The sequence below is a fragment of the Herpailurus yagouaroundi genome, unplaced genomic scaffold, assembly GCF_014898765.1.
Source record: "Herpailurus yagouaroundi ecotype Mexico unplaced genomic scaffold, PumYag 160, whole genome shotgun sequence".
NCBI lineage: Eukaryota > Metazoa > Chordata > Mammalia > Carnivora > Felidae > Herpailurus > Herpailurus yagouaroundi.
The window spans coordinates 24,596,917-24,611,785 of record NW_024412401.1 but is presented as its reverse complement, the minus strand read 5'-3'; the positions used below and the strand labels follow the sequence as shown (position 1 = coordinate 24,611,785).

At 47.3% G+C, this 14,869-nt stretch overlaps 1 protein-coding gene across 1 annotated transcript in view; it reads right to left on the bottom strand.

Annotated features, from left to right (window-relative positions):
- GALNT12 (polypeptide N-acetylgalactosaminyltransferase 12) overlaps positions 1-14,829 on the bottom strand; it is a gene marked incomplete at its 5' end in the record, with an annotated part of 37,754 nt that extends 22,925 nt beyond the window's left edge. The window contains 2 exons of the mRNA XM_040482782.1: positions 2,277-2,446; positions 14,597-14,829. Coding sequence (XP_040338716.1) covers positions 2,277-2,446; positions 14,597-14,829 — 403 coding nt within the window. The remainder of the gene's footprint in view (positions 1-2,276; positions 2,447-14,596) is intronic.
- Positions 14,830-14,869: the final 40 nt, after the last annotated feature.

The following is a 14,869-nucleotide window of genomic DNA, read 5'->3' as shown; positions in this document are numbered from 1 at the left end:
CAGAAGGTGAAGAACCAGCCCGGGGCACGCAGACCGGGGCAGCACAACGTCCTAGAGAATGTGGAGATACAGGGCAGAAGGAGCCAGGCCCCAACACTGTGAAGCCGCCACACCAGCCCTAGGCCATTAGGCGAGCTTTGAGATGGGAGAGAGATCATTTTTTTCCCATGTAAATCACTGTTGTTTAGAGTCTCTGTGAGAACGGCCAAACACACCCACCAATTAGGACACATACTCCAAGCTTTGAAGTCGGACGGACCAGACAGAGCCCGAAACAGCAAGATGCCCACGAAGCAGTAGCTGCTGCCCTTCTGTGTGGCCCACGGATGGTAATTTGGCTTGAGACTAACAACTCAGCCCACGGCTCTCCCTGTTGCTATGACCCTGACATTTCCCCTCAGCTGAGCTTAGCTCCCCCAGTTCAGCTAGTCACATGGCATGTGGCATGACCACAGCAGCCCCTCTACCCCACTCCCATCCATCGGTCATGCCCCACATGGCAGCACAGTGAGCCCAAACTGAGCGACCTTCCTGTCCCCCCAGCAGCCCTCAGACGGCTCCCATCAGGCTCATATTTATGCCTAAACCCCCTTATGGCGGCCTCCAAGGACCTGCCTGGTCTGGCTTCGCCCACCCTGGCACCTCATCTGCCGCATCACCTCCCCACTGGCCAACGGTCTGCCCTGCAGAATGCCTGCGCGGCCCAGCTTCTCCCTGCAACTGGGGCCACTGGGCTGCCTCCTTTACATCCTAGCTTTTGGCTTAAAACCACTTCCTCAGGGAGGCTTCCTGCCCTCCACCAGGCTAGAGGAGGGCCCGTCCCCAAGCTCCCCTTACTCTCCTGCTCTGACTTTTATTTCACAGCACTTTGTCCCTTGCTGTAGTCCACCTGCTATATTGCTATATTATGCTATGCTATTTTGTATTGTGTCGTGTCATCGTGTATTATTCTTTACATGTTCATTGACCATCCCCACCCACCTCTCCACCCATTAGAATGTGGGTTTTACGAGAGCAGGGACTTGTCTTGTTTCCCACAGAATCCCCGGTGCCTAGAATGGTGCCTGGCACAAAGGTGGAAGCTCAAAATATGTTCGCTGAATAAATGGAGTGCCGACTCTGGACTGCATGTGAATTGCTGGACCCCAGGTCACCGGTCAGGCCTATAGGGATATGGGTCACTCTCTCAATGGAACGCCTCTCCCTGGATTCAGTTCTTCTCCTGTCTGGGCTGCCCCTTTTCGATCTCATCTCAAACTTAACAAATCCAAAGCCAAATGCCCCACTTCTTTTCCCAGACCTGTCACTCCTGCCCTGGGTGGCTTATCTAGCTCTGGGACAGCAGCACCATTCACCCAGAAACCCATTCCAAGGGCCTGCAGGTCCCCCAGATGCCACGTCTCAAACACCCCTCCACCTCCTCCCCTTCCCTCAACTACCACCAGACTCCCAGCCTCCATCTCTCACCTGGGCCGCCTCTACAGCCCCCGGCCTCTCTGCAGAGCTCCCCTGTACACAGTTCTCCACCCACAGCCTAGAGGGATCCCTCAAAGGGCAAAACTGCTCTCCTGTTTAAAACACTGCCCTAGGGGCGCCTGGCTGGCTCAGTCAGTTAAACAGCCAACTCTTGGTTTTGGCTCAGGTCATGATCTCATGGTTCGTGAGTTCGAGCCCCACGTCAAGCTCTGTGCTGACAGTGTGGAGCCTGCTTGGGATTTCTCTTTCCCTCTCTCTCTGCCCCTCCCTGGCTTGCTTGCTCTCTCTCTCTCAAAAAAAATAAACATAAATTAAAAAAAAAAAAAAAGTCCTGCTTTGTTCTCCCCGCCCTCAGGACAAAGTCCCGACGCCTCGGCCTCGCGTGTAACGCCTGCACCCTGCCCCATGTCTCATACCTCTCCTCCGCCTGCTGGTCCTCCGTCCTTCCTGAACTACCTGCAGAGCCTATCATGCAACACTGTGACTCGGAGGCTTTCCACATTCTGTGCCTCCACTTAAAACACCCTCTCTCCACCTCTGCTGCCCACATACTACTTCAAGACTAAGGTCAGCCATTCTTCCTGAGTGCTCTGTCTCCTGTAGCACCATGTGGTAGAGCCCTGTGTCCACACACCTGCATCCCAGCAGGCTCCCAGCTCCTGGCAGGGGCGGGGCACACGGAGACACAGAAAGCCTGTCCTCCTGGGGCCCATTCCACCCCTCCTGAGTCGCACTCTTGCCTCCCAGGCACTGCTCTGGGAAGCCAGGCCCCTCCAAGAGCTCATGTGGGGAGGGCTTACCTCTGTCACTGTAGTCATCTACGAGGATGACTTCTTCTAGCAGCATGTCCGGGGATGTCTCGAGGACACTGTAAACTGTCCGGAGGAGAGTTGACCAGGCTTCATTATAAAACGCTATGACAACAGATGTCGTGGGCAACTTGTCATAAGCATATTTCTTCTCTTTGCACCTGCAAATACAACACAGCTTCAGGGAATCGAGAATCCACAGCTGACTGTGTGTACCAGGCCCGGGCTGGTCCTAGGGATGGAGGTGTGAAGGGGACACAGGTCACAGTCCTGAGACCTCCTCCTAGGGAATGGAAAATAATCTGGGATCTTCCAGAGACCCCAGTGTTCCTCTAGGAGCCCCAGCGGAGTCTAAGAAAGGTTCTAAAATGACACCAAGAAGCTTGAACCGTGGGACACTATTTTGAGGCTTTAAAGCAAATTTCAGATTTGAGCAACATACGAGCTAAGCAGACTCAGAAGGGAGGACGATGGCCACCTCCCCCTCCTCAGCACCTCTCTCGTGGGTCCTCTCCCTTCTGATTCCACCGCCAGACCTGTGCTCAGACCGTGCCCTCTGCCTGGAACGTCCTTCCCTCATTTCTCTACCTGGCAAACTCTCTGTCCTCTTTCGAGAACAGCTCAGCCCCATCCTCTCCCTGGGACAGCCTGTGGGGGCAACTGCTCGCTTCTGGATGCTCCTCGGGCGCCTTGCCCACACGCGCGCCTCTGGTCCAGCAGGTGTCAGTCACAGCACTCTGGTTGCTCACTGGCATCTCACTGCCCTCTCCGGCACGTTACCCGGGCAGCCGCGATGCTTACAAAGGTGGTGTGTGCAGAAACCAGAGCCACTGCTAGAATGTGCAAACAGTCCAGAAGGGCTGCATAAAGGACACTGACCACCCCCCTTCCAGTACCCACCCCGCCCCTTGCCCCACTCTGTGGCCTCCCAGTGGGGGTGGGGGCATGTGCCTTGACTGGCGGTGATAGGAACCAGTAAGTTTCCTCTTTCTTTAGGAGGGTTTCCAGCTACTTCCTAAGGAGTTTCCCTAGTTGACAGAGAATTCTCTTCTCAGAGTGGCTCACGAGAAACTCCCAATGTCATCCCAGGGACTGGGCCGTGCCTGGAGACCTTCCATAGGAAATGGCAAGAGAGGGGAGGAACAGAACCCCAGAAGGGCACCCACAAGACTGGGCTGGAATGCGGGGCTGGCAATGCTAGAAGAGCGTACATGCTTGAAGACCAGCCAGCCGGCCTGGGCAGAAAGGGAAGACCTCACAGCAGGCTGTGCAGCATGTCAAAGGGACACAGAACCAAGCAGGATGAGGAGTAAAGCTAGATCAGCCAACTGCCAGTACCAGGCAACGTGTCAGTGGGCCCTTACCCGTCAGTCACCAAATATTTCCTGATCACCTACTATGTGGATTAAAAAAAAAAGCCCCCGGGCTTACATTCAAGGGGACAATGATCAAATAAGCAAACGTATCAGTAATTTCAGAAAGTAATGGTGCTATAAAGAAAAGCAGGGTGCAAAACAGAGCAACTGTGGAGGGCAGTGGGAAGGGGGAAATGGAGCAACCACAGAACAGGTAATCAGGGAGGGCCTCTTAGAGGAGGTGACATTGAGGAAGAGACCTGAATAATGCAAAAAAGCAGAGAAAAAAGCCCTTTATGTATCCACTTTATTTCTTGTGGTTTTTCTCCTTTTGTTTCATCATGAATTTTTTCAAACATTGTAAGGAACTTCTGGGACCTTTTGTCCAACATCAACAATTCTCAATGCATGGTGTATCTTGATTCATCTATGCCCTCACCAGACTAGGGTTTTTTTGTTTTGTTTTGTTTTGTTTTGTTTTGTTTTGTTTTTTGTTTTGTTTTGTGTTTCAGAGAGAGGGAGAGAGAGAATCTCATGCAGGCTCCACACTCAGCTATCCCATGAGTCGTGAGATCATGACCTGAGCCGAGATCAAGAGTCAGATGCATAACTGACTAAGCCACCCAGGCACCCCATCCCAGACTAGTTTAAAGCAAAACCCAGAATACCACAGCATCCATGAATATTTCAATCTATCTAAGATATAAGGACGCCTTTTTTTTTTTCATAATAAAACACAATACAACTGAGACATCTTAAGAAGTTACCAATTCTTTACTGCTACCATATCTCCAGCCTGCAATATTTCATAAAAATTAAAGACGCCAATGTTTGGAACACACACCATTCTTTTAAGAACCTCTAAGGACAAGTGTTGCTTATCCTAACTGGAGGACGCGTTGATTTTAAGATACATCCAAATCTCAGAGATGCTTCAATATGAAAAAAAAAAAAAAAAAAAGACTTAAAATTAATGAAATGTCCTACTTCATTTAACTCTCAAAACCACTTTCAGTGTTGGCATGTATTGTTCCCGCTTGGAAGGGCAGGCTCAGAGAAGTGGGATAACTTGGGCGGTTCACAGAATGCCTGTGAGCACGTACCTGGCCGGGGTCCTCATGTCCAGAGGCCTGGTCGTAGGGTTGTGGCTTGCCCCCGGCCGGATACTCAGGTGGGCCATCTGATCGAATGAAGAGCCCTGCACCACACCTCCCTGCCTCGCCCTCCTCCCTACCTGTCCTCCCTCCTAGGGTCTTGCTCCAGGCCCTCTTCCTAAACTCCAGGGCAGTCTCTGCAGAGAGCTCTGCTGTTACTGGGAGGACCCTCCACATGAACAGGCGTATCCGGGAGACTCTGTTAGAGGCCGGCTCTTCTCAACCACACTCACATCCTCGCTCGTGCTGCGTTTGCAGGCACTGCTCTACACGCTTGAGTCAAAGTCAGCTGAGGCTGGAAGCATAACAGCTCTGGTGTCCTAAAGCGACGACAGGGCATCCCCAGCAGCCCGAGCAGCAGGACGCGAATCCTTGGACGCCAAGGGCTTCTGATTCACAGAAGTGGTTACTACTTAGCACTGTGCTCCACAGAGGGGAGTCCAGCCCACACTCAAGGGGAGGAGAGGCAGGCTCCATCCTTTGAAGGGGATGATTGCCAAGAATGTGTGGATATATTTGAAAACCACCACGCAGGGATAGAATGCAGAAGTGTGACAGTACGTGTCCTCCAACACCAGGCCCTAAGACACTGAGGTTCCCTCTTTGTTCCCTCCCATGGACCATCCATCCTGGGGAAAGCCAGTTCCATGCAGTGACGCGAGTAGACTCAAGCATCCTGTGGAGAGGTCTCTGTGGCGAGGGACCGAGGCCTCCAGCCAACAGCCAGCCCCAACTTTCCAGCATGGGATAAGCCCTCTTGAAAGCAGATCTTCCAGGCCCAATCAGGCCATGAGATGATGAAATCCCCAGGCAGCATTTGGATTGCAATCTCATGGGAGATCCAGAGCCAGAACCACCCGGCTAAGCCACTCCCGAATCCCTGACCCACAGAGATTATGTGAAATCACAAATGTTTATTGTTGTTTCAAGTCACTAAGTTTATAGTACGGCCTATGCTGAAATAAATCACAAGGAAACTTTCAGCCAAGCCCAACGGAGAGAGATGTTTTATAAACCAGTAAGCCTGTGCTTTAAAAAAAAAAAAAAATGCTAAAATGCCAGTGTCCTAAGAGACAGAGACAGGGCTAAAGAGACACAACAACTAAATGTCGCCCTTGATTCTCAATTAGATACCAGGTCCAGGAAAAATAAAGCTGCTCTAAAAGTTGGCACAGTTGGAAAAATCCAGTATTGTATAAACTTTCTTAATTTGAGAACTACATCATGGTATCATGAGAGAATGTCCCTGTCCTTAGAAAATGCATGCCGAAGGAACAAAGGCTAAAAGGTATTATTGCTAAAACTTACTCTCAAATGTGTGTAATAGTATATAGCACACGTAGAGAGAAAAATTAAGTACATGGGGCAAAATAATGAATGGATCTAGGGGAAGGACGTACAGGAGTCTGTTCTGCTATTCTTACAAATTTTCTCTAGCTTTGAATTTTTCAAAATTAAAAGTGTAATAAATTAAGAAGAAAAAGGGGGCCCCTGGATGGCTCAGTCAGTTAAGTGTCTGACTCTTGGTTTCAGCTCAGGTCATAACCTCACAGTTCGTGGGATCAAGCCCCATGTCAGGCTCTCCCTCTCTCTCTCTCTCTGCCCCTCCCCAGCTTGCGCTCTCTCTCTCTCTCTCTCTCTCTCTCTCAGAATACATAAATAAACTTAAAAGAATAATCTTTCTTTGTGAATATAAAAATGATGCATGTTCATTGTGAATAATTTCAGAATGCAGGAAAATATAAAGAAGTAAGAATCAGCAACAAGCCCACTGCTCAGAGATCTCCATTGTTAACATTTTTGGCATATTTCTTTCTATTGTTTATTGTTTGTGTGTGAGCACATGCTCACACACACTGCTGTTTATAGATCTGTACCCTGCTTTTTTGATTTAATATGATAGTGCAGTTATTCTTCTGTACTGTTAAAAGAGTCTCTGAGAATGGGTTTTGGATGGTCTTTGTAGCATTCCTTCATGAACCTGCACTACATTTCACGTTTTCTTGTCGGACCTTTGGAATTATTTACAGCTTTTTGCTATTATAAATAATGTGACAGAGAAAGATTGTTACTACAAGCGTCCTTCTGGGTTATCTCTGATTATTCCCTTAGGTGAGAAATTCTTAGATGTATTATGACATGATATTAAAAAGAAGAGGAACATTTTGAAGCTCTGAGTAATAGTGCCAAATGTAGCCAGTGCTCTTATGATTTGAAGGGACACAGATAGAGTACCTGGACATTCTAGAACAGTGGCCTTGGGCTTTGGGGTTTTGCAGAGCAGCAGAAACATATAAACAAAAACATCGAGGAGGGACTGACATCTGGTCCCAGCATTATTTGGTCAAGCGGATATCTTTCTACCTTCCTACTTATTCTTATCATGGGAAGAAAGCCATTTTAATACCAACGGTTAAGGATGTGATTTTATACTAAAGGACCACTGTTTACATTGAATAAACCTCAGTTTTGAAAACCTAATTTTACTGTCCTTCTTTCCATTCATTTCTCCTCGGACCTATGTACATTTGGAACTAAATTTTAGTTTTTTTTTTTTTTTTTTTTTGATAAAAAAATATTTATTTTTAGGTTGCACAGAAACACATTTTTTTTTTCATGGAGTATAAGCAATTAATTCTTTCTAAAGCTTCTAGTGGGCTGTGGCTCGGCATGACATAGCCTCTCCATGAGCCGTGTCTACTAGTCAGGGGGTTTTAAAATGCAGATACACCTATTAATATTTTATATACGTATATATGTTGTCTATTTGTTACAACATATATCTGCAGGAGAGCAGCTGTTTTGGTGGAAGCGGGAAGAGTGAGGTAGGAGAGGGCCTGTGTCAGGGCCACTAAGCTTGAGTTACCTATTTTTGGAATCAGAATCAGCTTAGCCCTTGGATATAACCTTTGAACCATTAACATTATTTTCTTCTTCTTTTTTTAAAATTCTATTTATTTGTTTTTGAAAAAGAGGGCACGAGAGAGTGGGGGGAGGGGCAGAGAGAGAGAGAGAGAGGGAGAGAGAGAATCCCAAGCAGCCTCCACACTATCAGTGCAGAGCCCAAGGAGAGGCCCGAACTTACAGACTGTGAGGTTGTGATCTGAGCCAAAATCAAGAGTTAGATGCTTCACCCACATGCCCCCAAAAAGATGAATTTTAAAAGGCTGGATCATATTTCTTTAGTAACACATAGCAAATGTCCTCATCGAGCAGTAATTTCATATTCTGACTGCTCCTTTTTTCTTGGCCTGGTATAGTTTCTCCTCCTTTCTTTAAACATACCTTACAGGCATCGTCCTTTGTGAATGTTCAATATATCCTTCTGGAAGTTTGTTTCCAGGAAAAACACTTTCCCTTTTCCCTCTTTTTCAAAGCAAGGTTCCAAAAGTTCAGATTGCAAAACAAATACTGCTGAAAAAAATATGCAATTTTCTTTCATTGCATGATCAAAGCAACTTGAATGACTTTTATAAATGTCCAGGTCTAGCCTTCTAGAACTGTGAATTAACTAAGTCTTTCCTTCAGTTCTCCAATTTTTCATTTTAAGTCAATTAACCAAAAAAAAAAAAAATTTATTGAAAACCTCTATGTGCCCTTCCCCATCCCGGGTGCTATGAAGGGATAGAAAAGAATTATGTGGCATTTCTCATTCTCCTCCCAACCAAAAGCAGAGCATCCTTTAATGAGACAAGAACAGCTATGCATCCATGCCTCAGGGTTCGACTTTTGCCTAGGGGACAAAAGGAAGCTCAGAGTCAAATTCACTGCTAAATCATAGCAAGCCATCCTTTCTTTAACATTCTGGTATAATCCATGTGTCTTGTAAGGGCAGGGGGTGAATTGTGGTTTTTGCTGTATTTTCTTCATGCCTTGTACTGTACCTGGTAATAATAATAACATGTATTGAGCGCTGACTACATGGTAGGTGGTGTGCTAAGCATTTTACAAGCATTATTCCACTTTCCCTTCCCAGCAACCCAGTTGGGCAGGGACTTCCATAAACTCTGCTAGCATAACATACAATTACGTATTATACAGATGCGAATGAATGGGTGCAGTAAATGCCTCCTCGTCTTCCCTTATCTTTATATTCAGGTTACACATAAAAGTCTTTTGAAAAAATGAAAATCCATACCTGTTGCAGAACAGGCCAAGGAGGTCACAGTGTACCTTGGTGGGTTCTGCCTGCCCAGAATCCTTTCTCCTTTCTTCACATTCCTGCACTTTGAGTTCCCTTTCATGAACCATGTCTCCCAGACTCGCAGGCCATGTGGTCTGCGCAAGGCTGAACACACACACATGCGCACACACGTGTGTATACACACACCCCTCTGGGAAGGTCACATGCCCCAGGCCTGACCAATGAACATTTTTTGCCTAATGACACCAGTTGAGTCCCTGAATCCAGGGCCCAGAATAATCTGAACCTAGTCCCAAACCCAGACTTTCCTGTGATAGAAGCCAATATATTTTCTTTTATATTCAAGTCAGTTCGCATTTTGCACTGGGTTTACAGTTATTTTCAACCAAATGAACTATGACTAATAGAGGAAATAGGTTTTGTGGTTTGTTTTTTTTTTTTTTTTTTTTTTTTTTTAAGTGAATGTAAGACTTCCACTCCGGACAATATGGAAGATTAAAATGTCTGGGGAAACCCTGTTGGAAAAAATTTTTGATGAAATACTTCTTAAAAATCTTGTTTATTTATTTATTCATTATGAGAAAGCCAGAGGGAGAGCACACAAGTAGGGGAGAGGGGTAGAAGGAGAGAGAGAGAGAGAGAGAGATTGACTGATTATCTTAAGCAGGCTCCATGCTGAGCACGGAGCCCAATGTGGGACTCAATCCCACAATCCAGGGATTATGACCTGAGCCGAAACCAAGAGTCAGCTGCTCAACCAACTGAGCCACCCAGGCACCCTTAAAAAAACTCTTTTAAATGCATGGCTCAGCTTATAGAAAAGGAAATAAAGTCCTCAGGGTCCAGGAACAACATGAAAATACAAATCTCGATATTACAGCTATCAGACACAAAGCATAAAATAAGTATGCTTAACATCCTTGAATAAATAAAAGACGCCCTCATATAAATGACAAAGAAATAAGAATGACAGGCAAATTTAACTCAGTATAGACATCTCACAGCAGTGACTTTAGATCACCAAAGACTTTAGATCCTGCTGAGCTGAATATGTACTTTCAAGTTTACCACCAAAGATTAGAAATAAACAGTATAACTGAGGCACCCGGGTGACTGAGTCAGTTAAGTGTCCAACTTCAGCTCAGGTCATGAGCTCACCATTCGTGGGTTTAAGCCCCGCATCGGGCTCTGTGCTGAATGCTTGCTCAGAGCCTGTAGCCTGCTTCAGATTCTGTCTCTTTCTCTCTCTGCCCCTCCTCCACTTGTGCTGTCTCACTCTGTCTCTCAAAAATAAATAAATGTAAAATAATAATAAAAAAAGAAATAAACAGTATAACTGCCAAATTAGTAGGGAAGAAAAAGTGGAATGAGAAGGGCAGAGAAAAAAACTTCTATCAACTCAAAGAATAGTGTTAAAAGAAAAATAAAAAGGAAAACAGCACAGAAAAAGAAAAACAATTAGAAAGCATAAAATAAGATGGCATGATCAAAATAATCAAGCCTTAAATATCCTGTAAGCACGCGAAATATAGGAGGACATAAATGTCCAATAAAAAGACCGTCAGTCTGGATTTTCTCCTTAATGACCACACAAAATGCAGCAACACGCTACTTAGAGACAGGCCTACAACATTAGGACATAGAATCAATGACAGTAAAAGGATGGAAAAAGGTATCATGAAGATACTAACTAAAACCGAACACGTTCTCCAGCCTTAAAGGACCGATTCAAGAAAAGGATGTTACTCTGACAACCACAAGATGGGTCTGGTAAAAATTAACGGAATAACCTGCAGTTTACAACTTTGTTGGGGAAGCAAAGAAACATTAGCCTAATCTCCACACTACGCGTGATGCTGTTCCAAAGACGATGTTGTTATGAGAACGGTCAAGCAGGCTACCGCTCTGCAAAAAGAGAACTCTTAACCAACTCCCTCCTGCCAACCCCATCAAGCACACTCTCTTTAGCTGAATTGCCTATTTTGAGCGATTCTGAAACTCTTCACCATCCCAGCACCCAAGTCCTGATCCCTGAACTCAGACACACATCTGCAATTATAGCACTAATAAGGCTAAAACCAGAGCAAGCGTTCACGGAACACCTATGTATTGTTGCCTAATCAGCAGCTCAAAATTCTTCAGCTACAGCAGAGAACGGCTGATGTTCACATGTGACATCCCCGTCCATGTGCCACGGAAATGTGGAAATGCACAGCCCCAAGGGCACCGTCACTCCACCTTTTCCTCCTGCTCAATAGGTCAGACTATAAATGAGAATGGCATTATAGTGATTATCTCAACACCTCTCTGGTCTATAAAAACTAAAACTCTTTGCCAATATTGGTACAACATTAGCAACCATTGCTCGTGACACACCTTACAACTGACTGTGATGTCATCACTGGTTTCACTGGCACCTGACCTGTTTTGAATCCCCACTTTGTCTAATTCTGGCATTCTCCCCCTTGCTCAAAAGCACTCACTTTTCATCTTCTGAGTAAAAAACCCACAGGCCCTAAGACAGTAGCTTTCAGCCGTAGGTGTACAGCAGCCTCAGCCTAGGTGCTACCTACAGAAATTCTAATTAATTGTTCTGGGGAAGGTCCCTGGCATCAGTACGTTTCAAAGTTCCCCAACGCCACAAATCCAGCTTCCTGGCTCCCCACTTTGGCCTGCTGCCATCTCAGAGTGAAAGTTCCACCTCCTTGCTCCGCTCAAAGGAGACCGTGTTTGGGAGTTTTGCAAACCCTGCCCTTACTATCCCACCACGTAAGGATTCCTGGTCATCCTGTTCCTTCTCCTCCTTCTCCTCCTCCTCCTCGATTCCGTGCTATAACTAGCAGAAATAAAGCTGTGTTCTAATCCACTGGCACATGAATTACCAGACTCACAGAAGAGCTGGGGTCTCCACGAAGTCTCAAAGACTTAGAGCCAACACTGAAGTGTCTCTAGCGGTTTGGCCTGTCCAAGAGAGCAGACGCAGTATCACGGCTTGCAGACGCCGAGAAGAACCAGGCCGGATCCCTTAGTAGTTCCCAACTCCTTGCAATGGGAACAGCTTCATCCACGTAGCGTAAAGATTTCAGTCACAACCATGTGTGACCCTATGTACATACTCATGTTTGAATATGTTCTCGTTCACATACCCATGGGTATATTTTTCAAAATCTATTTCTATACCTGGAAAAGTCCAAAAGGATACGCAGCAAAATGTTAGCAGTGGTTCTCCTGGGGTTGTAGGTTTACGGAAGATTTTTTTTTTTTTTTTTTGGTTCCCTGTACATGCTAAAATTTCTAGAGTGAACATGTATTGCTTTTATAATTAAAATAAATAAATAATTGTCTGCACCCCAAAAGGGAGGAGGGAATAAAAGATCTGGGCTCTACGGGCACCTGGGTGGCTCAGTCAAACATCCAGCTATTGATTTTGGCTCAGGCTATGATCTCACAGTTTGTGGGTTCGAGCCCTAGGTCCGGCTCTGTGCTGACAGTGTGGGGCCTGCTTGGGATTCCCTCTCTTCCTCCCTCTCTGACCCTCTCCCACTTGTGCCCTCTTCCTCAAAATAAATTAAAAAACTTAAAAAAAAAAAATCTGGGTTCTAGATAAGCTCTGCCCCAGATCTGCATGTTACCTTGGGGGCAAGGCTTTGCCTCTGTTAGACAGGATGCTCACTCGGCCTCTCCCTCAGTGACATTCAAGGATCTTAACCACCCCTCTGCTTATCAGTTAAAGTCTCAAGGGACTCCCCCACACCCACCCTGACTCCAACTGTAAATTTATATTCTGCTATTCTGGTTTCTCAGGCTAAAACTCAAGACCCTGATTAGGTCCTCACCTTTCTATGAACTATAGTAAAAGTGAGTCTCCATCAAAGACCCTGACCTGGAGGGCAGAAGTTATGCCTCCAGGCCTCCCTGGCTGAGTCTAACACAGATCAAGCTCACCTTTCTCTCCAGCTAGACAAGAATAATCCAATAGGCCTTGCTGCAGGAATTAAAGGCAGGAGGCATTCACACTCCTTATCACGCTGGGCTTGTATTAACTTCCCAGAGTCAATGCAACAGCAGGATCTATAAGCAAATCCTGATAGGACACAGGGCAGCTCTGTCACCATGGAGACAAGGATACCATAAGCCCCACAGGTCATCCAGTGTTTGAAAGAGATTTCTCAACCTGGGACAATAAAGGAAGTTGGAACCCGGAAAAAAAAAAAAAAACTTTACAACCAATCCCTGCATGCCTCTTAAAAACAACCTCCTGAGGACATTGTTGGCAACAGGGAAGGGAAGAAAAACTAATAAGAATTGAGTACACAGTGTGTTCAATGTTTTATTAATTCCTAGGTGGTGTTATTTCTACGCATTCCTTATTTTGCAGATAGGGAAAGTGGGGGGAACTGCTACCAACACTAACAAAGTTCTACTCAAAAAGATTAACAGTGAAGATGCCTCAGGGGAAAGCATGAGGCTAGACACCGGAAAATAGGGAAGACAGTGAAGTGTGAGTCCCTCCCAATTCTGCCAAGGTCGGCGGGTGGGGGGGGGGGGGTAGCAACTCCTGGAGCAGGCACTCATGCTTTCTCTGGCCAAGGATTCACGGATCCCCAAATCCTGAAATTAGCACAATGCCAAAGAGGCCATGAGGGTCACATCCCCCACTTTCCAGCTGTGGGGTGAGTCACTTGTCCTGACACCTGAGATCTTTGCCACACCTCCAAGGCAGGAATTCAGGGGAGCCGGAAAGGGTGGCAGGTGCCTGGTGCTCACACAGGCTGCTCCACTGGCTCCTCTTGGGACCCCCTCTCTGAGCCCTCTTTTCCTCCAAGTCTTTAAGAACAGGGCTCAAGTGGGGACCTAAAAGATCCCCACCGATGGAGGAAAGGAGAGAGAAGGCCAGGAGGTCTGCCCTTCTGCCAGCTTGCTCCCTTCTCACCTAGACAGTGGGCACAACCCACCGGGCCAGCAGCTCAGGCAGGAATTAGGCCTCCGACTGCACAAGCTCGGGGCCTGCACCACCCACAGGAGTGAGCTGAGCTGCATCGCAGCCAGAAGGAGCCCTTCCCACCAGCGCCTCCTTCCTGCCCTCCTTTGCCTAAAGCTCAGGAATCCAGCTCCCAATGAGAGGGAAGCTTCGGACTTGGCCTTCCAGCGACCTTTCACCACTCCTGCTGGGGCGCCCTCCCCTCCTGTTTCATTCATGGGCCTGACACACACTGATAAGTGAATGGGGAGACGATCTCAAACCCTAGGAGTCCTTAGTTTCACCAAGGAAGGGACATGCAGGCATGGCTGGACTGGGGTGGGGGGGAAGGTGCTGTGAAACCAGGAAGAGCACCCAAAGGGGGTCTCACACCTGTCTGCTTAGCCCTGACTCTCCCCCACTTTTTCAGAGCCGAATGACAGACCTTCTTAGGGGGGAGAGACCGCCCAGTAAGAGATTCGTCAATTTCTGAGATTATTCTATTTTCTTTTTTTTTTAACTTTCTTGCGTCGCCCCAACCCAGATGACCCCTTCCACTGCCCACTTTCCGAGAAAGAATAAGACGCGCGATCCCCACGTATTTCGACACCCCATTTCCACCCCGCCACTTCACAGATGCCTAAACTGAGGCCCGGGGACTCCGCGGGTAGTGTTCCCCCCGCCACCTGCGGACTCACAGAGGGTTCCAGCGCTCGGGTAGGCGGCGGTGCAGCGAGATGCGGTCGCTAAGGTAGATGTTGATCTGGTGCACCCGCACGCTCTCCTCTTGCAGCCGCAGCTCCTCGCCCTGCAGCTGCAGCCGCACCGCCTCGCCCCGCGCGCCCAGAGCGTCGCTGGGCACCGGCGGCCGCGGCAGGACCGGGTCGCGCCGCCCCGGGCGTGGGGTGCGCGGGGGTCCCGATTCATCAGATCAGAACCTACGAAACACACGAAACCTGGAGCCAACCCCG